Here is a 25,698-nt window from a genome sequence, read left to right on the forward strand (position 1 = left end):
AATTGCTGATCATATCGTTTGTTTGTTTACCCCAAATAAAAGACGGGTTTTGTAACAGTTGCAAAATCATCTTGAATCTAAAATGTAAATTACGGATGGATTTTCAGAACTGCAAGTAATTCTAGAAGATACAAAGGTTTTGTTTCTAGTAATACCTGTTGCACTTCACTGATCTTGGTCTGGAACAGGACTGAATCTATGAGCACCAGAACTGACTCTGAGGACAGTAGTGAAGGAGCAATATTTTGCAGTTGGCTTCCTGCTGCATTAGCTGCGATTTCTCAGGTAAAACTGTGTTGGGGGTTAGGATTGTTCCTTTTGTTTCTTTCTCTCACTGAATTTTGTCCCATCTGTTGCTAAGAAACAACTACCGATACTTAAGAGAATAAGCAAGATGTGGCTGGGAGGAGGAGGAGAGAGGGGGGAAGGTGTGCAGCTGGGTACTCTCTTTACCTAGGTGGTCTTCTCTTTGGAAGGGCAAAGATGCCAGGGTGAGGGGCCGGGCTCGGCTCCTCTCCCTCTCTCGGTGTCGGCATCGAAGGGGAGAAAGGCTGCGGTCTCTGTGGGGAGAATTCTCCACCACCGCGAGGCTCCGTCTCCCTCTGCCTTCCTCTACCGCGAGTGAGCTCCGCTCGTGGGAGCGGCCGTCGCACCGGGACCCTATTAACATCCGACCTCGCCAAAAAAAGGAACCTTTCACCATCTGCTAGGGTGCCTCAGGGGAAACCCCTGGATCCCCGAGCCTTCCCCCCGCCCCACCCAGAGGGATGCTTCCTGTGGCACTGGCAGGTAGAATTCATTTCCCAAGCACTGCTTCACAGGAGGCAGGAGAAGGGTTTGCATGAGATATTTAGCCTTAACTCCACCCTGCCAATTTCAGTTTGAAAACCCAGGAAGCCTGATATTCTTTAAATAAATTGCACCTGCCTTGTATTAACAGCGATACTGAGCTATGCTGATCAAGGGTTTCCAAAGATACGGGGAGAGCGCTGCCAACTGGGATGTCACCTTCCCTGGTTCCACCAAAACCCACCTCCTACCAGGGAGACTGGCAAGAAGGGGAAAAAAGTCAATCAGTTTCCTCAGAAGTGCTTTGTTCTCCGGTTCTTTTTGTTGTTGCTGCTGTGCTTTGTTTGCTGTATTACTCATCTACATACTAGTAAAGAACTGCTATTCCTTTTCCCATATCCACCTGAAAGCCCCTTAATTACAAAGTTATAATAATTCAGAGGGAAGGGACCTTTTTTTTCTTTTTTTTTTTTTTTTTTTGCCATTCCAAGGGAGGTTCCCACCTTGCTTGGCAGACACCTGTTTTTTCAAACCAAGACAGACTGTAGAGATATAAGGAACTGATGTCTCTTGAAAGAAAGGGGGCATATTTATCCAAGATCTGGCTGGGTCCAGTTCCCAGTAAAATAAATAGAAAAGATTTTAACCATATGCACTCTGTAAGGGTTAATATCTTGGATATATAATTACCTTCCAAAATAAAATGATACATAGAAATGCATATGGTTATAGAGCCAGATGTTGCAATAATGAAAACACAACATAAAAATACCAAATTCAGCCATGAACCCTAAGGAGTTTTGGAACATAAGAATAAAGACTAAAGACTATTTATTTGTTAAGATGACGTTAATGGATATGATTACCCAGGTGTATTAATGAATAAATATATGCTTACAGGATGGTTGGCAGTTACAACTACAGCTCTGTAAATGATGTCTGTATACCTCCCTAATGGAACCAAATGCCCAAGGTGAATTTCAAGCTTAGTGCTACTGTAAGTTTGCTCTACAAAGACAATTGATAGCTCTTTATCTTTTGCAGGTGGCTGTGCTAGCTCTGATATGAGCTGTTTTTGTGGGTGGGCACATTATTTTCCATCACTTAGAGACAAATGCTCTATTTTTTTTTTAAATCTCACACACCTAGAAGGGAGTTATTTACTGATCTGTGGTAATATTTTAAAGAATGAAAGTAAAAAAGCAGAGAAAAAGTTTTGGTTTGGATTTGAGCACTGCCACTCTACTGCAAATTTTTCAAACTTGCCTGATTAGTGATAGAAATAGCTCCAGGTCTTTCAATAATTAATATATTCCAGTCTTAAAGTTCTCCTTTCTTGCATCAAACACATGCACTTGCCACCACTTTTTTGAAGCTTTTTTTTGTTTGTTTTGAAAATGGCATTCACCACCATTATTCTTTCTTAACCTCCTAACAGAACACTTAAAGAGCAGCTAGATTTAGTCAATCTTTTCCACCTATGGCTGCTATGAAGAAAAAATATATGGTGTTTTAGATGCCCTTTACATGATTTTTAAAGGCATTCTGAATACAGGTACAGGACTGTTATTATTAACCACTAGATGCCACCATTGCTCCTATAAAAGTGGTCCAGTCTATGTCTGTGTGCATTAAATTCAACAAACCTTCAACAGATTTCTCTGCAGTGTATCAAAATAGTGGAATAGTATTGAACTAAAAATATAATGCAGATAGATACCTAATATTCAATTTCTTTATAAATTATTTTGATAATACACAACACCTTGGGGTTCATTTTCAACTCAGAAGTGTGTAAAGGGCTTTATAGTCACCTCCCATGGGTTTACCTGCTTGTTTTGTGACAAAAATAAGAGCTGTCAGATGTGAGGAGCTGGTGCAACAGACATTGACTAGAGTCATTTCAGTATATGCATAAGCAAGGGAAGTGGCTGAGTCTTATACATGGCACCTCTGTAACCCCAGAGTAGTAAGTTGTCTGAAAATTTAGGACACCACTATGATGGGGCTGTGAAGGTCTCAAGGAGCCCTCGCTACTTGAGATTGTACTGCTCATGACTCACCACAGCCCAGCACTTCCCAACTGTTTGAAAGGAGTAGGAAGGGATGAGAGATAGTATTTTAAAATGCGAGGCTCATGCAGAAAGCTGAGACACTCATAACACTGGTAATTCCCAATGCCATTGTAAAGCCTTTCTGGAGGACATTCTTTCCACTTAGCTCGTCTGTCAGTAGCTTGGGGAAGACAGAGGCGGGATCTGTTACATTGTTGCTCACAGAAGGTCTCAGGTAGTGTTGGTATGTCCAGACACACTTGGGCCGCTGTTTTTAGTGGTGACAACTGGAGTGAATGCCTAGTACCTTAGAGATTTGCGTTATGTGTGTGCACATGGGGAGTCCATTAACAGTGGACTGCTTGGAAAGTACACTCAGTCCTGGGGAAGCCATAGGATATGCTTCCTGAGCCTGATGATTCCACATCTAAAAACACAAAGAGCACACAGCCTGCTCACTCCCATGTCACATGGAAAAACTGCAAATTACTTCAGTAAGTGACTTCTTCACAGCCAAAGACTATGCAGAATAGACGTGCTTTGTTAGGTAGGTAAAGTGGTACCAGTCTTTTTCCAAAAAGGCTTGAAATTTTTCTCTCACTATTCACATACTTTTGCTAACATCTCAGAATGCCAGCCTCCATACTCCTCCTCCCACCTTGACACGAGCCTGACATTTGATAAAGTCACAAGAGATTATAAGGCACCACCACAAATTAGCCACAAAAATGGGTGGTTTTGCTGAAAACTATTAAATATATGCTACCAGATCTGTCATATTGATGTATTTCAGTGAAAAGGCAAATGGATGTGAGGAACAATTTATGGCGTTTGTTGGAGACAGACATCTTGCACAATCAAATACGGGATGCACATAAATACGGAGGATATGTAGACAACCTTAAACTTCAGGTTTAAAACTGTCCTTGTAGGCAGCACCCTGAACGTTTAATTCCTGCTGTAAGTCATCCTGGACTGTGGACACTGCCGTTACCCAGAGGTCACCCAGACATCAGGAAGATGAAGAAGCATTGCTCCAGGATCTTCGAGAACCAAATTAGTACCAATTAGAACCAAATATTATCAATACCAATAATACTAATAGCAATTATATACTCAGGCCATGCCACAGGAAAAGGCACTATTATCTGGGTAGTCGTTAATCGTCGAGGGCAGAAAGCAGAGCGGGGGCAGCGGAGAGGGCTTCTCTCCTCCCGACACGACATCCCAGACTTGCCTTCCACGACCAGCCCTCACTGAGGAGGAGGCGGCCGGGCGGAACGGTCCCGTCCAGCGCCCCGCGGCAGCCCTCGGATGGTGCGGAGCCGCGGCTGCTGATGAGACCCCGGTCTCACCCGCTGCGATAAGCGGGCGCGGGACGCACCGGGGGATGCAGAGATAAGCGAGGCTGCCGGGGGCAGCCCCACCGCGCCCCACCACTCCGCAGCGCCCGGCGGACGGCCCCGGCCCCGGCCCCCGCCCCAGCGGGCAGGAGGGTCGCTGGCGGACAGCGGGGCCGGTTCGGGTGCCGAGGCCGCGGCGCGGGGGATCCGCGAGAGGCAGCTAAAAAAATCGTTTCCTTCCGGAGCGGCGGCAGCCACCACTTCTCCGGCGCGGCTAGGGCGCCGGCGGCGCCCTCCGGGGTGAGGCGCTCGGCAGCCGCGGAGGAAGGCGGCGGGCGCTGCGCGGGGCCGGGGCGGAGGCGCCTGAGCGGAGGGAGGGGCAGGGAGGGACCAGCCGCGGCGGGGACAAGGTGCCAGCGGAACGGAGGCGCCGCCGCTCGCGCTCCGCCGCCCTCCCGCCCGCAGAAGTTTGACGCGGGAGCAGCGCAGCCGCCCGGACCGCCGCGGCGGGGCAGGGACCCGCGGCGGGAGACGCCGCCCCTGAGGCCGCGGTGGGACGGGGGTCGTCTCTTGCGGGACGCCGGCGGCGGTAGCGCTGCTCCGGGAGCCGCCCCGCCCGCGACATGGCAGCGCGATCCCGGAGACCCTGGCTGAGCGTCGTGCTGGGGCTGGTGCTGGGTTTCACCGCCGCCTCCTGGCTCATCGCCCCTAGAGTGGCCGAGCTCAGCGAGAAGAAGCGGCGCGGCGCCAGCCTCTGCTCCTACTACGGCCGCGCGGCGGGGCCGGGGGCGGCCCGGGGCGCGGCGGCGGTGGCGGGTGGGCAGCAGGCACCGCCGGGGGCAGCGGCGGTGCTGGGCGGCACGAGTTTCAGGAGCAGCCCCTGGGAGCTGGCGGCGGCGGAGGGCACGGTCTCCAGCCCCGCTGCCGGCGGGGAAGGGGAGCCGGAGGAGGAGGACGAAGGCGGCGAGAAGCGGAGCGGCCGGCCTGGTGCCAACCACAACGGGAGCGGGGACTGGGGGGGCGCCCAGAGCTGCACCAAGCCCCGCAACTTCCTCTACGTGGGGGTGATGACGGCCCAGAAGTACCTGGGCAGTCGGGCGGTGGCGGCGCAGCGGACTTGGGCGTCCTCGGTGCCGGGCCGCGTGGAGTTCTTCTCCAGCCAGGGCTCCGCTGCCCCCCCCGGGATGCCCCCGCTGCCCGTCGTCGCCCTGCCAGGAGTGGACGACTCTTACCCACCGCAAAAGAAGTCCTTCATGATGATCAAGTACATGCACGACCACTACCTGGACAAGTACGAGTGGTTCATGCGGGCGGACGACGACGTCTACATAAAAGGTGACCAGGGCGCATCCCGCCGGCGGGAGACGGGGAGGAAGGGGAGCGGTGTCTGGGAGCCCAGCGGAGTCCCTCGGTGGGTCGGGGAGAGATTCGGTTCCCGCCTGGGGAGGGGAGAGAGCATGGTGTGCCTGCGTTTGCTTCCAGCCCCGGTGTGCGGGGCATGGGAGCCGCCCTATCCCTGAGGGAACCCCGACGTGCCCGGGCCGGGCCGTATCGGCGGAGGCCGCCACTCATTGGAGAGCTGAAACTGCGGATTGGACCAAGCCGGGTACGGTGAGCGGTCCCTTGGATAGGCGTGTGGTCCCAGCGCTGCCGTCCCCGCCCTCGCTTCCGAGGCGATCCTGCGGGCGAGACTCCGCCGTGGTCCGGCCAAGAGGGTCCGGTCCGACAGCGGGGCAGTGCGGGACCCACGATCCGACCGCAGGGTGTCTGGCGGTCGTGCCTCGCCCCGGACCCCCCGGTGGAGTCGGTGTGGGACTCCTCGGGAGTGGTGCTGCTGTCACCAGCTTTCCGCCTGCCTCGACCCCTGGGCTGGGCGAGAGCAGCCGCCGCAGGATCCAAGTGAAGCCGCTGTTGAGTGCAGCGGTGCCTCCGGGCAGCACCAGCCCTGCTCCCGGGCGACTTTGGTACAGCACCATTAGGACGTGATGCTCTGCAGGCTGCTTCCTTTTGGTCTACGCTTGGGGCTGGCATGGTTCATGCCGTGTCCCGCGCTTAGGAAAAGGAAGCTGAAGTTGAAAGCATGAGCCCGGGCTGTGAGCTTGGTTTCTTGCACTGTTGTAAGTTCATTGGTGGTGGCTATACCCTTCCCCGTTTGTCACTTAGTTTTGAGTTGTTTAATAGGCTGCCTGCTCATCAGCTATCATTCACCTATCGCATACTTGTAGATGTACACGTTTATATATATATGTATATCTATATATATAGATATACATTCAGTTGCAGATGTAAAGTTGTGTTTTCTTTCAGCTCATTTCGAAGTTGTACTGAACCTGTCTTTAATTGATTACATGGTAGCAAATTAAACCTATCTGGAAACTTTAAATTTCAAATAAATATTAAACAAAGTTTCCCAGAATAACTAGCTAAGGGGTTTAGAGGAAAGCTGTATAAACATTGTAGTACTGGAACTGATTGAAACTAACAAACGTTTTACTTTCTTTCTAAGATTAGTCTATAATCAAACATGTGTTTCTTAGTTAATTTGGATTTGCTCTGGTATTTAAAAAAAAAAATCCTATAAATATCCTACCTGATATTTCCCATCCACTAGTTTTCCTCCCCAAGTTGTCCAAATTGTCCAGCTTTGTGGACTTTAATACTAGTGTGTGCTTTCCATCAGTATTGTTTGAACAGAACAAAGTTTACTGTTAAAAATTAAATTTTGACTGTATTGCAGCTTTTGGCTGAAAGGAAAATGTCATTGTAATGATAATTAAAAAAAAAAAAAAAGAAAACTGTTAACTTCTCCAAGGATGTTTTCTGTGAGGTGTAGGATATTGCTTTTGAAGTGATTTCCTCTGACAGTCTCAGATATCTGTTATACTTTTATAAAAGCTTGAAGTACAGGAAAAGAGATGTCTGGCAGAGTAGTCAGAGAAATAACAGTAATCTTGTCTTTTTGTCAGGTGAAAAATTGGAGGAGTTTCTTCGCTCACTGAACAGCAGTAAACCTCTGTATTTGGGGCAGACTGGTCTGGGTAATATTGAAGAACTTGGAAAACTGGGGCTTGAGCCTGGAGAAAATTTCTGCATGGGAGGGCCAGGAATGATCTTCAGCCGGGAAGTTCTCCGGAGGATGGTGCCACATATAGGTGAATGCCTTCGAGAAATGTACACCACTCATGAGGATGTGGAAGTGGGCAGGTGTGTCCGGAGGTTTGGAGGAACTCAGTGCGTTTGGTCCTATGAGGTAAGTAAAAATGTGAATTGCAGTGTGCTATTTGTTTACAGAGTTTTTCGTCTTGCAAGGTGAGTAGCTGTATGTGCAATCTCTTTCCACCTTAATTATCTTCCAGTGCTGGCATCAGGATGTGAACTGCAGACTGTGAGGAAAAATGAGAGGGAAACGTTCGCAGAATATTGCTGTAATCATATTTATTTCTACTTGTGTCTTATTGTTTTCATTGGTGACAATTACTGCAGCCTTGTAAGTGTTGCTATGCTGTAAAGTTGCTAGAGCATTACACAGAGGGTTTCAAAACAAGCCTTCACACGAAGCTGTTGTATTTGATATATGTAGTGTTCAGGACAGATTGTTTTAAGCAGATCTTTTCAAGTTTGGATAAACACAAAACATATCTGTTTGCTCTGCATCACAGTCACTTAAAATATATTGTGGGATTTGAAGAATCGCTTGTATATTCTTAATACTCAGGTGTATTTTACTCCAGTTCATTATTGACAAAAGCAGAAATAGGCGTTGTTTGGTTGGGTTTTTTCTTTTGGTACAGAAATGAAATTTATTAAACTGCCTTTATATAATACAACTTCAGTAGTGTTTTTCTTAGCATAGAACAGTGTTAAAATGGATTAAGAACATGTGCAGTGTAACAAATTTTCCTATGCTGAAGTAATTTTAGGAACAAATTACTTGATTCAGCAGTAGCATTTTCTAAAGTAATAAGGGTCTGTTGCAGTATCCGAAAGATTTACCTGCAATGCTGTGACTAAAATTCACGCTGGTATCTCTGGAAATATTGTGGTTATTTGCAAGGCTATCTTTGTAGTATCTTGCAAAATGCACTGAGCATACAACTACAAGAAAGGGTAAAGGGTGAAACCTAATATAACTAATATTATTTCACTTATTGTGAACAATTCTTTAATATCAATAATCAATATGCATTTGCTCTTGTGGCATTCCCTCATTAATCAGGAAAAATCCATTTAAATGGACCACAGAAAGAGGTTATATGGTTTTTAGTGTCAAAAAGTAAAAAAAAAAAAAACCCAAAAAAAACCCAAAAAAACCCCCAAAAAACCCACAAACCCTAATTTCCTGTAATAACATTTTTCTGAAAGGCCCAGGGGAAGGTGAGCATTTATAAATGGGTTTGGTAGGCTGCAGTGTATGTAAACAGGTGAACGAAAGAAAATACTCCATGCTTGGTACTAATTAGGTAGAAGTCTTAGGGGGGCAAATCTTCTTTACTTCACCATGGAAACATGCTTTTCGAGACTATTTCATTACATGTTGCAAGTGCCACTGTGAAATAATACACCTGTTCCTCTGACAGAGCAGGGAAGGCATTTATGGTGTTGATGGAAATCCATGTAGAACTACATAGAACCAGTGGTTCCTAATCAGACATCCAAATTGCGTGGTGCATCAGCAGCCTAATCTTACACTCTGGTGTGTTTGGGCTGTGTCTGTACAAAGCTTTTTTCCGGTCCTTACCGGCATGTGATGCTTGCTGATCTGTATCAGGTGACAGCGTCAATATTCTGCCTTGACTGTTGTATTGTGGAAAGGGTTTTGGTTTTGCTCTTATGTCTTGAATTGGGGAGAAATCTATGGAAGGGAAGAAAACTGATAGTATTGTCACCATGGTTATAATTGATTTCGATGTTGTATGTCAGGAAATGTTGACTCCAGGCACTGATCTTAAGGGAGTGGAACAAAAAAATAAAGTTTTGGAGACTGATTTATATGACTGCCCAGAAGCTGAGCTTTTCATGGTAAGATTGAGGTCTGAAAACAGACTTTTTGAAAACAAACTCATGCATGTATGGGATGTGGAATAGAGTGACACCAGTCTTGGTTGTCAGTTGCTATTGAAGGGCCTAGGTCAATGTAATAAAGAATAGAAGAAGAAAAACTGTGTTGGGCATACCAATAGTCCCTACTAGTATCTGACCAGTATTTCTGTCAGATTTTGAAGAATCTTTGACTCTGTTTCCAGTGCAGAAGCTGCTTGGGAAAATGCAGATGATTAAGACAAAGCTGCTTAGGATGTTAACCTATTAAACCTGTTTACATGGGAAGCAGTGAAATGGGTTGTCTGGAAAGAGAAGCTGCATTTGTGCTTTCGCATAGTTTGTTCTGTGTGACAGGATGATATGATACTCCACCTGAGAAAATCTGTGTGTTGCAGATTGCTATATTATTTGGTGAAAAGAGTGATTTACTGTTTCTGTGCAGTTTTTCATTCCTGCATTTTATCAGAAATTCTCTCTATGTGCTAGAAGGACGTTCAGATATTCCTTCAGATACATGTGCAAAAAATCAAAGGTTGGGGCCAGGATTTCCCTTATAACCAGTTGCACTTTTGTCCTGAAACCCTCTTGTTCTATGTAAGTATTAAACTGAGTCCTGTTGAGCTGCAAGATCATTATGAACTTAGTTGATTTTGGTAAGATAAATAATTTGCATTTTGTATATATTGGTAAAGACCAATGTAAGCTGGAAACAATTACGTTAACATTCATAGGAGCTTTTTAGCTCCAGAAGAGTTGAATCCCTGTTTCCTCATTTTTTTACTAGATTTCTTTTCTAAGAACTGGATCAGAAAGTCAAGGAGTTGCTGATAAAACCTGAAATGCTTGATCTTTTCTGAGTGGTTCAGCTGGTGTAATTGACTGGCTGCCTGTCAGAGTTTGTTCTGATGCTACTTATGGTTAAGTAACCATATGGTAGCTTATATGTATAATATGCTTGTTGACAAGAAGAAGGTAACAACTTTGGGTAACTTTCTTTTGTTGTTGTTGTTGTTATTGTTGTTGTTGTAAGAATGAATAAGGAGAAAAGATATTTATGAGCCTACAGTGAGGTACTCATATGTTTTGAGCTTTCTAGAGTTAAATTCTTGTTCTGCCAGATTTGAAGCCAGGTCTAAAGATTGGGACTCCCACGTACCCAGTGATTCACGGCTGAGGTGATGAGCCTTTCTCTGCTGATGGAGCTCCTCTGCTCTAAATAAAGAATTAGTCATTAGATTGCTGAGAGAGTGAGTCTAATGACAGTGTTTTTACGGTCCTTTGTGAAAAATGGAGAAAAGAAAGAGTACACACTTGACTTCGTGTCTCTTTTTGGTTGCTGTCCAGTTCTGCTGGACTTTTTCAGGCCTGTGGTGAGCTGGAACATGGGAGGATCTGCTTTACTGAGCATGAGCATCAGGAGAAATAGAGGTGGTCATAGCTAGGAATAAAGGACTAGCAAAATGTCAAACTGTTGTCTTGACAGCAGCTTGGACTCAAATTGTCTGAACGAAGCAACAGCTGAACTATAGCCTAAATCTAGACCATTTCCTTGCTTCATGAGAAGGTATCTGACAGAAGTGTATTTTAGATTAATCTTTTTTTTTTTTTCTACAGAAGATCCACACTTGTTCTGGTATAATTTTTCAAATATGTTTTAATTTATCCTTAGTTTTGATGATGCTGTAATTACTGAGCTATAATAAAACTGACAAATTTTTCTGAAGTATCTCTGTAAAAAGGCTATTAGTTTTTGTAAGGTCATAGCATCTCTTGCTTCCCCAGATCAGAAACTAAGCATTAAAAGGGCCTTTTGATTTGTTTTCAGAATCCATATTTCAAGCTATGACTCTCTTCCACTAATTTTGAAGCCTTCAAATGTTTTTATTTTAAAGCAATGAAGAAATTATCTTGATTTTAGTGAGTCATGTTTCCTATTCTTTTGAAAACAGAAGTATAGTTATAAAGTTATTGTTAAAAAAGCTGAGATGTTGTGTACTTCCTTGTTTGGCTGTTTAAGAGGGACTTGAGTATAAAGGATGATTTGAAATAAAGGGGTGATTGCTCTAGCTCTCTTCCCTTCCCCCCTGTTTTTTAAAATATGTTTTGGGTTTCAGAAGACCATTTTGTAATTTAAAACCTGAGATTTGAGCAGATCAAATAGTGTAGCTCCATAAAATGTCGAAATAAAATGCTGTGTATGAAATAAGTGGCTACAACAATGGAAGAAGATGTTGTGTGTAAATGCTATCAGAGAAGGTGTTTTTTTTTTTAGAAAATGAAAAATGTCAAATGCAGTATAAAATGTCTAAAGGAAATTCATTGATGTATTTATAACATATGTTCAAATGCTTGCAAAGATTTTCTTTTTGTAGCCTTTTTTCCTTTTTTATGGATGAAAATCACATAGAATATCTTATGGTAGAAGATTACCATAAGGATTATCAAGTCCAGTGCTCGCTGTGTTCACTTTAGAGTTAAAAACTACATTCCTCCAAAGCATCCTATACAGCATTGTTCCTTTGGTATTGGGTAGGGTGATGTTGAAAAAAAATATGGTACTTTGTACATATAAGTAGTCCACATAAATGAAATATCTATTTTTCCCATTGTTTTTTTCTCCCCATTGTTTCCAAAGTTCAAGGACAGCCATAGAATACAGTCTCATTATTGCAACATTCTTTTAGTAAAAAAGCTATTATCCTATTTGTTGTTGATTCCCAGTAGTAACAGTAAATATTGCAGTAAATGTCATGGGGAAATGCCTCTTTGGATAAAGCTGTGTACTCAGAAACTTCTCCCTTACAACACATTGGTATTATGACTGTCTCTGGTGGTACTGGAATTTTGTAAACTGTTTTATGTCTCTTCCTCTAAAAATACTTTATATTTTCTGTTTTAATTTAAGTTTTTCTTCCTGATATATTTCAATCTCTCATTTAAGGCTTTATCTCTCCATTTGGTGAAGATCAGTCCTGAGCTTTGAGTTCAACCCTGCACCAAACAGAAGCTTTAGAGGTGTGTGTGCCTTTGATGATGATAGGATGCTATTTTGCTCATTTTGGGTATTGTAATGATCAGTCTTGAAGCAGCAGTGCCCACCCCCACTTAAGCTGCTGAATTTGGACAGCGTCATTAGGTAGTTACATAAATGCAGCCAATACTTTAAATAAAACCCATGAAAACGCAGAGTGAGCTCTCAGTGATCCTAGAATAAAAATGCATAGAAGAGTTGATCTGTGCAGTACAGGTCTTTGAAGGTTTATGAAGAGAAATCAGATGATTCCAGAGGCCTTAGAACTTAGAAAAAACATTTTTTGCATAAATGCAAATATTTTCTGATACAGGATTGCTTGTGTGCTGTCTTAACTGTTTATTACCAATATCTATCCTATTAGTGATGTGAACTGTACTTAACAAATTTCTTTATGTTATTCTCACCTGGTTGGAAAAATTGAGTTATATTTTCATACTATTGTAGTACAGTGTTTCTATGTGTACATGATACAAATAACTGTAAATCCTTAAATGCATATCCTATTGTTGTAACCATGCTGCTGAGCTAAGTCGTTACTCTTGTCCTGTGTGGCTCTGTCTGGTCCTTACTTGGGCTGCCAGCCCTGACTGGGCAGGACTGTGCAGCCTTCCATGCAGACCATGCATGGAAGTGCAGACTTCCTGCTCTTTCTCTGGCTTTCTACATAACCTCCTGTCATTAATTTGGTTTTTTACATGGGGAATTTGGGGAGACTGCCTGAGGGCACTGCCTCCTTGGGTTCATGAACCCTGGGAGCTCCTTGTCTTCTTAGTCCTTGATCCTGCCATGATCAGCTTGGCTGGGAAGTTGAGAAATGTCATGGTGAGAAAGCAGAGTCATCCCCAGTGCTTGCATGTTCCCGAGTCATGTTTCCTCATGTGGCTCAGCACAGCAGCAAGAGCTAGAGATACCATTTTTTAGTGACTTTATTGTGACAGATGGCATTCCCATAGCTACCACAGAGATGTGCAGAACACACAAGCCTGTGTCTATAGTCCACTGTATGAGGGTATCTGATCTGTGGAGCCAAGAGCTGAGAGGTCCATTTCTCATCTGGTTGAGTGCTAAGGTCTCTTACATTTCTGTCTTGGTTTCATGTTAGTGTTCTGTTTTCTGCTCTGCCCCAAGAGGAAATATTGCTTGTGCCTTTTTGGAGTTGTACAGCTGTGTAATTGTGACACCTGGTGCTGAGTTACCAAGTTGCTGAAAGACTCTGGGACATGTTTTGTTTTTTTTTGTCCCTGGTGTGAAGAATTAATGGCTGCACCTTCCATCCAATGTGTTTTTATCTAACATTGTGGAAGACTAAATGAGCTAGCTAACAGTTTTGAGTCAGTTGCAAATGCTTGATTATTCTTAAAGCAAGTATTTCAAAGTTTTTCCTCTTTAAGAATAAGCTCTTGTTTGATTTACCAAAGGATCCCACAGACAAGAAGAAAAGAGTTCCTGAATTATTAGAAATTTGTCTTTAGTTCTGCATATGGGTGTTCTGAACCATGTCTCAGTGTCTCTGAATGTTTAAAGCTAACCATGTAAGATGTTTTCCCTCAAGTTTACTGTCATTTTGTTGGAAATATTTTCTTGGAAATATTTTCTCAAGACTTTTGTGCTATTGAATATATCTCGGTGGTACTTTCACAGATGTCTAGTGAAGAAGTCTAGGTGTTCAAGTGTTTCAAAGAGTGTTTGTCATGAGCTGATGGAATGGTAGCACAACTGTTGTAAGAGATATCTCATTTAAACCCATCAAATCATCAGTTTTTAAAATACCCTATTACTGTACTAGGAATAAGCTTGATTTTTTGAAATAAGAGTAACAGATGAATAACTGCATTAGTGCCAGCTTTAAGTGAATTCTTGAAACAAAGCAAGATGAAGTCCTTATATTTACTTTTTTATGAAATAATTTTCTATATTTTACCCTAAAATATAATAAACCTAACCACACAGGAAGCATTAGTTTCTATAGATATTTTCAGCATTACCTATGCTTTCAAAGTTTTGTCTTTCCTACAAGTTCTAAAATAACTGTGTTTCACATGTACAGATCTTATTGTGGTAATTGGTCATGCTTTGACTAACAGTTTTGTTTAACTCTCCTACTTCAACCTTTCTGAAGATGAATGGTTAGTTGAAATTAAATAGCAGAGAGTTGCTGAAAGTGTGTTTAATCTTCTCCAAGACACAGATAGTCCACAAGTAGTTTCCTCCTGTTCCCTCCTGACCTCCAGTATAGATGGGTTTTCTGGGCTGTTCTTTTTATCTCTTCTCATTCCAACTTAGAAAAATCTCACAGAGGTAACATTTTCCTGACTTTCCAACTTCACATCTTTTGAGATCAAAAAACATGCTTCTACTGAAATGCTCACAAAAGAGAGAGGCTGGAAGTTGTAAACAGAGGGAGTTAAAAAATTATTTGAAATAAAAGCTAAAAATGTACTCTTGAAAGTAATGGAATGCTACAGTAGGATATGTCTTTTTTAGAAGACTAAGCTTTCTAGCTACTCTTCCAGTTTGTGTCTCTTTTTGGAGTTTTCTTCAGGTAGACAACTAGCCATAAAATGTAGCTGGGTCATTTGAAGTCTTCTTGCTTTATTTTACGGTTTTCCTTACCAAAGCACTTGCCAGCTCTTTCCAATTCTTATGTGAAAATATGTATATTAACTCATCATCAGTATATTCTCTGCAGTATGTTTTTATTTAGGTACATCACTGCATTGCATAACACAAAATACTTGAAGAATACATCACATATTAAAATTGTAGCAAGAATTGCCAGCTTTGAGGACCAGTGCTGATTTAAACTCAAGATGAGCGCCAGATTGGTCACTTTTTAGTACATATTTGGAGCTGGGGAGCAAATAAATGTGTAGTTCCACCCCCGCTGCAGTATTTTTAGCTTCTGGGTATTACTCTAAGCAAAGAATTTTGGCGTGCCTGTAAGAAGTCTTTTAAAGCATTCATATACTTTTGAAAATAAAGAACATCTTGCAGTAGAGGTATAATTTAAGAAATTCTGGAGGAGGATGAGCAGCCTAGTAGCTGATGCAGGCTTCTGGAAACCTGTTTTTTGTATGAATTAGTCTTAAAGTGAACCTAGGAAAGGAATTAGCTTATATATGTATATCTGTGTGTGTGTATTTTTTTTTTACATAGTGGTGTTGAAATACATTTCCATTGTCTTTTCTGTAGTGCTCTTGAGATACACGTTCAACACATTGGTTGAATTTTTACCATTAGTAAAATAAACACTTTAAAATATTTTTTAGAAGGCTTAAAATAAATCTTCTGGAATATGTTGGTTTAACTGTACAGTTGAATACTGGAAGCTGAAACCTGAGGTTCTGACTGGACAGATTATTTGGTATTAATTTTTGGTTTGGAATATTTTATTTAGAAACTTGAAGCTGTTCATTTTAATAAGTTTAAAATAGGATGGTAAGCTTTTTGTTTGTTTAGTTTGGGGTTTTTCTTTGTGTGTGTGTACTTGTTACTCTGAAGGACTTTATACTTTCAGGAGTGCTTTAAAGTGTGCTTTAAAGTGATTTGCAATGCTTTTAAAACATTTGAGAACCTAAAATGTTTTGCTTTTTTAAATTAATTTTAAATTTTTTTAAAAATTAATTAATTTTTTTACAAACATTCATCACCTGAAGGACAAAAATCTGATCACCAGGGACACTGCTTCTTTTGACTCTGCATTTGCTGGTATAAGAAATTCTTGTTCATGGGGTCCTTTCTGAGTGCAGCATCTGTGAATGTGCTACTCACGGTGTATGAACAAATGCATTGAAGAAGTGCAGCATTTCTTTAGCACTATAAATGTGGCTGCAATGCAGTGGAAATATATGTGGCCTTTGCTGCTGCATGAGGCACACACTGTAACCCTGCATGCACAGAAATGTTCATGTGTGCATACACGTAAGTTTAAAGCTTGTGCCTAGGTGATAACCAAGCTTCCTGTGGCATCAGTGAAAGTCCTTTGAAGAATAAATTTGGTTTCTAAGTAGTTATTGCAGTGTCTCTACTGTAAAGCTTAAGAACTTATCTTTCAGTTTGTTTTAATTTATCTTTCCAGTTAGGTCTGTGTCCTTCCGTTCTGTATATGTGTAATTTTTTGCCTTCCATTTCACATAGCTTTCTTTAGCCTTTCTTGAAAGCTTCTTCTTTACTGCTGCAGACTGTAGTATACCTATTATCATGACTTTTCATCACAGAAAGGGCCTATCTTACCGTCCAACTCTTATCCTACTTGAATTGCACAAGTTCCTACTGTTGATCATGACAAAACTCAATGACTTTTTACAACATTTTTTATCAGTGTGGGGCAAAATTTTGTGAAGTGCAGTGAGTTCCAGAAGTCAGGGAATTTTACTACAACAAACGTAGCTGATAACTAAGCTTTTAAGAAAGTGCTTAGCTCAGCAAATGAAACAGTTTTGTTATGTGCTTTTGATATATTTAATTATTTTAAAATAATCTGCTAGGTATGAATCTGAATCTGAAAGAAGGAATGAAAGAAGATGCTAGTATTAAGCAGCCTTTTCTTCTGTGTTATATTTTTCCTTTTTCTTCATTTGGTAGGGGGGAAAACTGAGGGTAATTGACTACAATAGAAAATACGGTCAAATGGTACAAAATAATTTAGAAAAATATAATATGGAGGGGTCCAAGAAGGCCATATAAGTGTATATGCATTTCTTTTGTGGGATTTATTGCTTGAGGCTTGCTTAGAGTTATGGAGTGTGTCTGTTACATCCTTGCAAAAATTGATTATTGTTTTTACTTTCAAGAAAGAACTCTGTACTGAAACTATGCACTGGGCATTGCTTCATCCTCGCCATAGGAACTTGGTGCTCATGTCTGGTGTTCCAAATCTGCTAGCCTTAGTTTCCAGTCTATTATTTCTCTTATTCTTTAGTTCAAGAATGAACACTTTTCTGTTCTTAAATTCCTAACCATGCTGTGGTGGTGGCATGTATGCTTGAAGTGGCAACTCTGTCATGGGAGTGAGATATAAAAGATGTATAGTCTTTGTGGGTCAGAGAGCCTTGAGTGAGCTAAGACTGGCCTTCTTTTTGCAGTAGACTTATCAACTTGCCCAGCCTGAGCTTCCTAACTCATGACTGGAAAAATGTTTTGAACAGCAGTGACTTTATTATTGTAGCTCTACTCCTGCTAGAAAAACTGACTGCCTATGTCTTGGATGAGTGGCCTCTTTATTGGGTAAAACACTATCAACAACTGAGAGGCAGACAGGGACTACTGATTTGTGATCAGAATCCAAATTTACTGTGAGCTACATATGCTTATATACCGTTTTTAGGAAGGGTAGTAATTCATTTAGTTAAACATCACACAGACAGCTTTACATTTCTACTTAATTCAATATTCTTTCCTGTCAGCCAGACTAGATCCAATCTTCTTGTAATCTTCAAAGGTCTGTTTGCTCTTGCCAAGGCATCGTGGTTATCCAACTGCATATGCTAATTAAATCTACAGTGCTATCAATCTCAGTTACAGTTACCACAAAACACTGGATGTCTATGCCCTGATTGTGGTGAATGGAGATAAATGCAGTTGGTGGCTGATTGCTAGCACTGTTCTCCTGGTAACAGGATTTTGGTGCCAGTCCTGTTTGACATCCTTATTCATGGTATGGACATGGGGATTGAGGGCATCCTCAGTAGTTGTGTTGTAGACACCACAAAGCTGGATGGGAGTGTTGGTCCACTCGAGGGTAGGAAGGCTGTACAGAGACCCGGACAGGCTCGATCAGTGTGCCAAGAACAACAGCATGAGGCTCAATAAGGCAAGATGCTGGTTCTGCTCTTTAGTCTCAGCACACCCATGCAGTGCTGCAGGCTGGGGGAGGAGTGGCCTGAGAGCTGCTGGGCAAAAAGGGATTTGGGGGTGCTTGTTGAGAGCCAGCTCAGTGTGATCCGCTGTGTGCCCGGGTAGCCAAGAAAGCCGATGAATTCTGATCCAAGAATAGTGTGGCCAGCAGGACAAGGGAAGTGGTCATCCTCCTGTACTTGGTGTTGCTGAGGCTGCACCTCGAGTTCAGTTTTGGCCCCCTCACACCTCCAGGACACTGAGGTGTTGGAGCTTGTCCAGTGGAAGTCAACAAGGCTCATGGGAGGACTAGAAAACATGTCTTGTGAGAAATAGCAGAAGGAGCTGTGTTTGTTTAGTCACGAGAAGGGAAGGCTCAGGGGGGACCCCATCACTCTCTGCATCTCCCTGGGTAGAGGCTGTAGTGAGGTGGGGGTTGGTCACTTCTACTGTGCCTGCCGTGAGAGGATCAGAGGAAATGGCCTTCAACTGGGACAGGAGAATCAGATTAGGTGTTAATAAAAAAAAAAAATACTGTTAGGTTGGTCAGGCATTGGAGTAGGTTTTCCTGGCAGGTGGTGCAGTTGCTGTCCCTGGAGGTGTTGAAGAGACGTCTGGATCTGATGCTGAGTGATGTGGTTTATGGGTTACAGTGGTAGTGCTGGGTGGATAGTTGGACTTGATCTTGGAAAATCTTTCAAATTCTGTGATTGTATGAATGCTCAAAGCAGGAGAGGGAAATACTGGGAGGAGGTAGCTTGGAATAACAAACTGACTTGCCTTTCATTTTGGTGAGTTAGCAAACAGCTACTACAAATCAGCTGCTTGTAACTAGGTTTCATCCACACACAAGTAGGACTTCTTTTGTGAGTTTCTTCCTGAAGATAGGATGTGGTATTCATCCTCTGTGTGTGTCTAGATGTGTGTATACACATAGGTGTGTGTGGAAGTCTTTATTTATATGTTTAAGTATATTGCAGGGTATTGGCATTTGCCTTTTTACTCCACTTTGGGGAGTGAAAAATGATAAAGACCATTAAATACTTGCCAGTTTGTTACCAACTTTTTTCTGGAGACTGTTTATTACTATAGCCATTGTTGTGCCTAGAACTATCTGGTAATGTAGATTTCTCATCCCCATGTAATAATCCAGCATTAGAATGTTGTTAAGTTTCTGTTAAATATGCGAGTTATTTTCTGTAATATTCACTTACTGATTATGTTTGGCCAGTGTATGGAGGAATGTGAAAGCACTCAATAATCGACATTGATCAGAATAGGATTTCTATTAGCTATGTGTAGTGTTGATGAAATGCTGATAAAAATTTGGGAGTTCAGAAGAGGAAAAATCTAACTGAGGACGTCAGAACAATCATGTTCCAGAATGTAGAAGTCAAATTTTTCACAGTTCTGAATGCTGGTGGTACCTTCTTTTTTTATATGTAAATATACTTCAGAAGTAACATTCCTGCAGGGTAAGTCCAGAACTGCAGGGCCTTCCTGCTTACCTTAAAATAACTTTGCTGTTGCTTGTTGGAATATTTAGTTTAGTACTAAACTCAAAATTTTAGTAAAAAACTTCATTGTTAATTTTTCATTGCGAAATGTAATTTACTGACCTACTGCTTTCTTTGGAAATGGCCTCCAAGAAGATATTATGAAGATTCTGTCACAAATCTGTGATGTGGCCAACAAAAACAAAGGAACTAGGTTTTACTAGTTTTAATAGCCATTTAACCTTCAGTGTAGGCACACTGTATACTTTCTAACTTGAAATTTAGAAAAAAGTAATGGCCTGAGTTGTGGGGAGAGAGGGATTTTTTTTCCTTCCTTGTTGACTTTAATTTAGTTATTTCTGTTTGGCCATAATCATATTAGTCAGTTTGGTCCAACCTTCTCTGCAGAGTAGATACTAGCCTGTACAAATTAAGTAAATCTTTGCCCTTGTTATATCCATAATGACCATGTAGATAGATAACAAAAATAGTTGCTGGGTTAAGTATTTCAGTTATATGGGAAAAGAAGCTGTAGTGAGCAGTATAAAAATGGAATTGAAAAAAGTTGCTCTGTTACTCTTTAATAAACAGTTTAAATAATTTTTTTAATGTTTCATGGTATAATTTTTTCTCTTGGTTTACTGGGGAAAAATACATATTAATGACAGATGTTACATAGTTTTTTGGCATCTGTTAATCAATACAGATAATAAACCATCAGTGCTCTTGTTTTTAACAGGTTGAAATTTCCATTCATTCACAGACTCTGAGGACATATTAAAAACACCTTCCACACACACCACCATTAGTTTTTTTATATACACATTGAGCTACACATAGGATTTTCCATTTTACTTGTCCTGTGACTCAGGAATATTGTTGTATAAATGCAGTTTCCTCAGTAAGAATCAGTTTAAACTTATTTGAGGCAAATATGCAGCCTTTTTTTCTTCTATGAGCTGTTATTATTTACTTTAAAATAAGCTTTTGTTTTTTTTTCCTTGTATCTATATTGATAAGGTACTACTGAGCTTCTATTTGGCGAGGCATAAGGATTCACGATCCTTTTGTCCTCTTAATCACCCTTTCTTTCATTTGCCTCAGTATATTTATTTATTTATTTATTTTAAAAATATATTATCAGGATTATGTATGGTACTGTGTGTGGGCACTTACACATGTGTAACTCCTGCTGTGATGCTTAATGTTCAGCCTTGCTCCTGCAGCTCTGGAATCCATTTATCATTTTTAAGTTTTTGTCACTATAAATTGATCACCATTTTTCAGTTGGTTAGTACTGCCAGGTCAGTGTCACCTTTGGCTGTTTTCACCTACTGAACTTCTGACTGGCTGAACATTCCAGTTGTGTTGAAATTTACTAGTATAGTAGTTGCATTGCTTCATCCTGTTGCTGTTGGAAAACTGTGCCATCCTAAACATCATGTTGTAATATCAGCCAAAAATGGCTTTTTCTTGTGTAAAAGGAATGTTCCTGGTTCCTGCTGTGACCTCCACAGCAAAGGCAGATGCTGTGATAGTATGAGAGGGAATGTAGAGTACCATGTGATCATGTTCCTTGTGGAAAATGCCAGCAGTTTTGTCCGTTCAGCTTGTACCTCCTGGCATGCACATGGTTAGTGAATAAGAAAGGTTTCCTTTCACAAAGAGCTGAGTACTTGTTGAGGGCTTTAATTCCAACTGAAGGAAGCAGTTCAGTGCAACTTAGAGGGAAGCCTCCTTCTGGTTTTTCACCTTTATCCTGTCATTTACCTTTTTTGTCTGCTGTTCATTGTTAGTTAAATGACACCAAATAAACATGTAGATGATTAGAAACCCCCGAAGGATTATCTTTGGACACTGGACTTCCTTTTTCAAATCTGTTCTGTGAAGCTAAAGCTGAGCATCTATGGAAGATAAACATACAGTAATTTCCCATTTTGCTCTGCACCCTTCATAGCAAGGACAAATAACAAATGAATACTGGAATCTGCTGGCAGAGTTGAAGTTTCTGGTTAAAGCATGTTGGCTGTGTAATACAAGTCCTTTTGTGCTATGAATTCGTACCTAATTTAGAAAAAAGAAAATCCTCTGTATATTGTTTCTGAATGCTTTAATTCATGAAGAATTGAAATGGAAAATTCCAATTAATTGTTTATGGGAATAAAGTTTTAAGAAGTGTTTATGCATATGAGTGCCACACACGTGTGTGTATGTATATATATATATATATATATATATATATATATATATATTTGTGACAAATGCTGGAAGAGCACTTTTCAGTGTGACAGCTTGAGGCAATTTCCTTGAAATGTCTGAAATAATATACAAAATTTTAAAAGAGGTTTTTGGCTAAGTTGGCAGTCATGTTCTTGTGAAAACAAGACTTGCATAAATGCATGGGTTTTTTCCAGTGCTGATGCTTCTTCAGAGCTTTTAAATTTCAGTAATAAGTAGTAAATATATGTGTGTCAAATCTTGTATGTACCTATGTTCATTAGGCAGTTTAGTTCATGCCTGTGTGTTCAGGTTGGCACCAGTCCTGCAACTGATACCAAACAAATGGCTCAGTCATTGCAGTGTAGAAGCAGTCTGCTTCTGCCAGCTCTGGCAGCTTTCTTGGAAGAGAGATGTCAACTTTTAGCTTTTCCTAAGTAAATGAATTAATGCAAGTTGTAGACCTAAAACTGCCTTTGGAGTCTGCTTGCAGTGTTCTGCACTACATGCTGGTATATCCTTTGGTATGAAAAGATGTGTTTTCAGTGCTTTTTTGGCATTCAAAGGATAAGAGCCATAAAACTCTTGAGGAAGCTCTGAGGGCCCTTAGTATGTGCAGGCAATAAAGCTACTGCCCGTGAAGGGTGTTCTGAGCTGAGAATAAATCAGTCCATCTTATCTCTTTGCTCTGAAAAAAAATCTTTTAATGTCTTTCACTGACAGCTGTAGCAGGGAACCTGTGTCTTGTAGGAGTGATGCAGCCCTTGAATTTGTCATAGTATACAGCAGCTTTTTTGTGTTCTGCTTTTGGGTGACACAAAACCATGTGGTAGCAGGAAGCTCTACAAGGTGTTTGTTTTAAAAGGAGTCATTTCTCCCCTAGGGAAGGTTTGTTTCCTCTCCTACCTTGCTGCACTTGCTCTCTGTATACGTCTTTTTAGCCTATCTGTCAGAAGTCTCTTCAATTTAAAGCTCAATTAAATGTATGTCACATACTTATATAGTGACTTTTCTGCCATAAAATTGCCTCCTTGCTTAGAGCTTACATTCCCTTCGTCCTCTGTCTCTTTCTATGGTTTTGCCCTTTGTGTTCTGTTGCCACTTGGTCTTGTTTGCAGTAAAATTTTTCTTCTGACTATTGCCTCTGCTTTTGAAGTGGCATGAAAGCCTATAAAACCATACACAATTGCTCTGTGTTACTGTGGAAGAGAAGCTGTTTCAATAAAAGCTGTAATTGTCTATGAAAAGAAAAAAAAATTTCTAATGAGATAGATGTGCAAGGCAAACATATTAAAGGAATGTTGTGGGCTGTTAATGTTTCCTTCAGTGGTTTGAACACACATAGATGTCATTTTCAGTGCATGAAACATTAATCACTTTTGGAGGTTATTAAGGAGGGAGTATGTTTTTTCTGTAGTTTTTGAGCTTTTTTTTCCCACCAAGGTCCCAGTAGCTTTTAAGTAGCTTTTAAGTAAGCTGCTTGCTTCAATCAATAAATATGTCCATAGTCTCTTCTCAGCTATAATCTCTCCTCAAATCTTCAGATTTTTAAATTAATATATGTATTTTCTTCAGAATACTGCCGCTATAGTCTTATTTTCTTATGTCTTACAATTTTTTAAAATTTTTTTTAGTTTTGTAGGAAGGTGACAACTGGAAGTAATTCTCTGAGGCTGGGTGGAGAATGGATTACTGCTGTGTCAATGTGTGGTGCACTTCATCCTGAAATGGAAGGGTATGAGACACCAGGTTGTTTTGTCCTCACACAGTGGTAATGGCACTGAAGATGGTGCTCTACCTTCTTCCTTCTGTGTTACCCCATAATGCTGAGCAGCTGAATGCCATTGCCTGAAGTGTTGCTTTGACACCAGACAGATTTTAAGATAAACTCAATCTTCTTTGGTCTTCCTGTACACCTCTGTGTCTTGAGTATTTGTTATTTGTTTTATTATTTATTATTAATTATTAATTTATTCTTATAATTTATCTTCAGTACCTTTTTAGTGGCAAAAGGTCATATAAAATGCTGCTGAACTCATAAGACCACATCTTTTATACATCCCCTTTTTGTTCAGTCATGATCCACAGTTCTTCAGCTCTTAAACATTAATGGCACCGAGCATTCTTTGTTACAAATGTTCAAAACCTGAACAATGTAATCTTCATGGGACACATCTTCAACATTTTGCCTAATAAGAGGGTAAAAAAACCAGTAATTGCTTTTAGAAAGCATTTTTAATGTTTAATAATTTCATACACATTAATACCATAATGTTCTCCAGATGGTGAAATCATCAAGTAATAAAAATGCTTTCACTCTGGTAATGTGCGTGTCTCACTGAATGCCTGCAGCCATGTTCTCTGTTGTAAATCTTTCAGATGGAATCAGTTAAATGTGGTTAGTTCTCCAAATTAGTTCGATGGGAGACTTATGGAAGACATTAGGTGATTGAAATAAATGATCTTGGCAGTACCTGGTGCATTTCTCACTTTCCTTAATCCATACTTAGAAAATACCTGCAGACCAGAGTGAGGAGTGAAGATCTTGGGGTACTGCTTGCTGAGGCACTTTCTCTAGAAGAGTTATCAATTGTGGTTCTTGGAACTAGTGACCCAAAGAAATCCCATGTTAATCTGCTTGACAGTCTTCATCTTTTCCTGTTTCATGATCAGCCTACATAAGTCTCTTTGAAAATTGTTACAGTATTGCCATGTATTATGAAGTAGCTCAACAATGTTAATTTTTTTAGCTACATGGATTTTTTTCCCTGTTCAACAGCTGAACTATTTGGATTTCTGTACAAGCGATTAGAAAATATTCCAGTGTTCAAATGGTCTATGATCTTCTTCGAGGTGACTTTTTACGATGTGTGTGCTTTGTAAGTAATCAGTGGTAGGCAAAGCTGTTGTTTGGGTTGTGAACTGCTAGTGCATACTGTTGGTTTGACAGCTGAGCTTCTGTAACAGGATTGCAAAGTGTTCCTGAAATGTAGGTATAGAAAAAATATGTCCTTTAAGAGGGTATATTCTCTCAAGGCCAGGTGCTTGGAAAGCCCTGCAGTGCTGAAGAGGTGGAAGGGATGGGAGCGTCACATGCATGGCTTGGACATCTGCATGATCATCACTGAAGATGGAACACAAGATTGAGAGATGATTTTATTAGGCAAAATGAGGATATCTGAACAGATTGTCAACCGAAAAGTCTTCTATGAGCTCTGAAGAGACAAAAAAGAGAGCAGTGTCCAACAGTCTCCTTGTCTCCTGTGTAGCGGGAGATGGATGTGAGACAATGAGCATGAAAGAGGAAAGTGGAGCAAAAGGAAATGTGCTCATGTAGGAAGGGATAAAATCAAGTGTTTTCAGTCTGGGGTAACATGTATAGCCTGGCGATAGGGCCTTGAAGTTGAGAACTTTGAACCAAGAGATGTGGGAGCTGAAAACCGATGGAGTCTTTCCGTGGTTGTGAGTGATTTGTTTCCAGCTAAGGAGATACCTTTGGGGCTCTTGTAGGTAAGTGAAGAAAGGATGAACTGGAAGTACTAAATAAAAATAATGTTAAAATATAGTGGCGATGGGATGTTCTGAATAAAATTAAAGTTGCACTAGTTAAGGCATATTTGCTGGAAGAAGCTAATGTGCTCTCACACTTTAAAAGAGCTAGTTCATGAAGGGTTCATACTAACATAAAGGATACTTGAATCAACTGCAGTTTTAATAATGAAAAGTCCTCTCCTTGAGCAGCCTTAAAAAAAAAGGATTTTTTATTTCATCACTTTCCTGGTTAATTTAGTTTTCTTTATTTATTTTATAATTAATTTTTATTTTTATAGTTTATGTGATAGGTAACCAAATCAACACAAAATTAATAAAGATTTATAAAACAGCAATGA

General features: G+C 40.9%; 1 protein-coding gene across 1 annotated transcript in view; it reads left to right on the forward strand.

The window, feature by feature from the left end:
• The first annotated feature begins 4,809 nt into the window (after positions 1-4,809).
• CHSY3 (chondroitin sulfate synthase 3) overlaps positions 4,810-25,698 on the forward strand; it is a 140,649-nt gene continuing 119,760 nt past the window's right edge. Inside the window, exons 1-2 of the mRNA XM_062513637.1 lie at positions 4,810-5,521; positions 7,153-7,436. Of these exons, the coding sequence (XP_062369621.1) occupies positions 4,810-5,521; positions 7,153-7,436 (996 nt within the window). The remainder of the gene's footprint in view (positions 5,522-7,152; positions 7,437-25,698) is intronic.

Source organism: Cinclus cinclus, chromosome Z (genome assembly GCF_963662255.1).
Source record: "Cinclus cinclus chromosome Z, bCinCin1.1, whole genome shotgun sequence".
NCBI classification, from domain to species: Eukaryota; Metazoa; Chordata; class Aves; order Passeriformes; family Cinclidae; genus Cinclus; species Cinclus cinclus.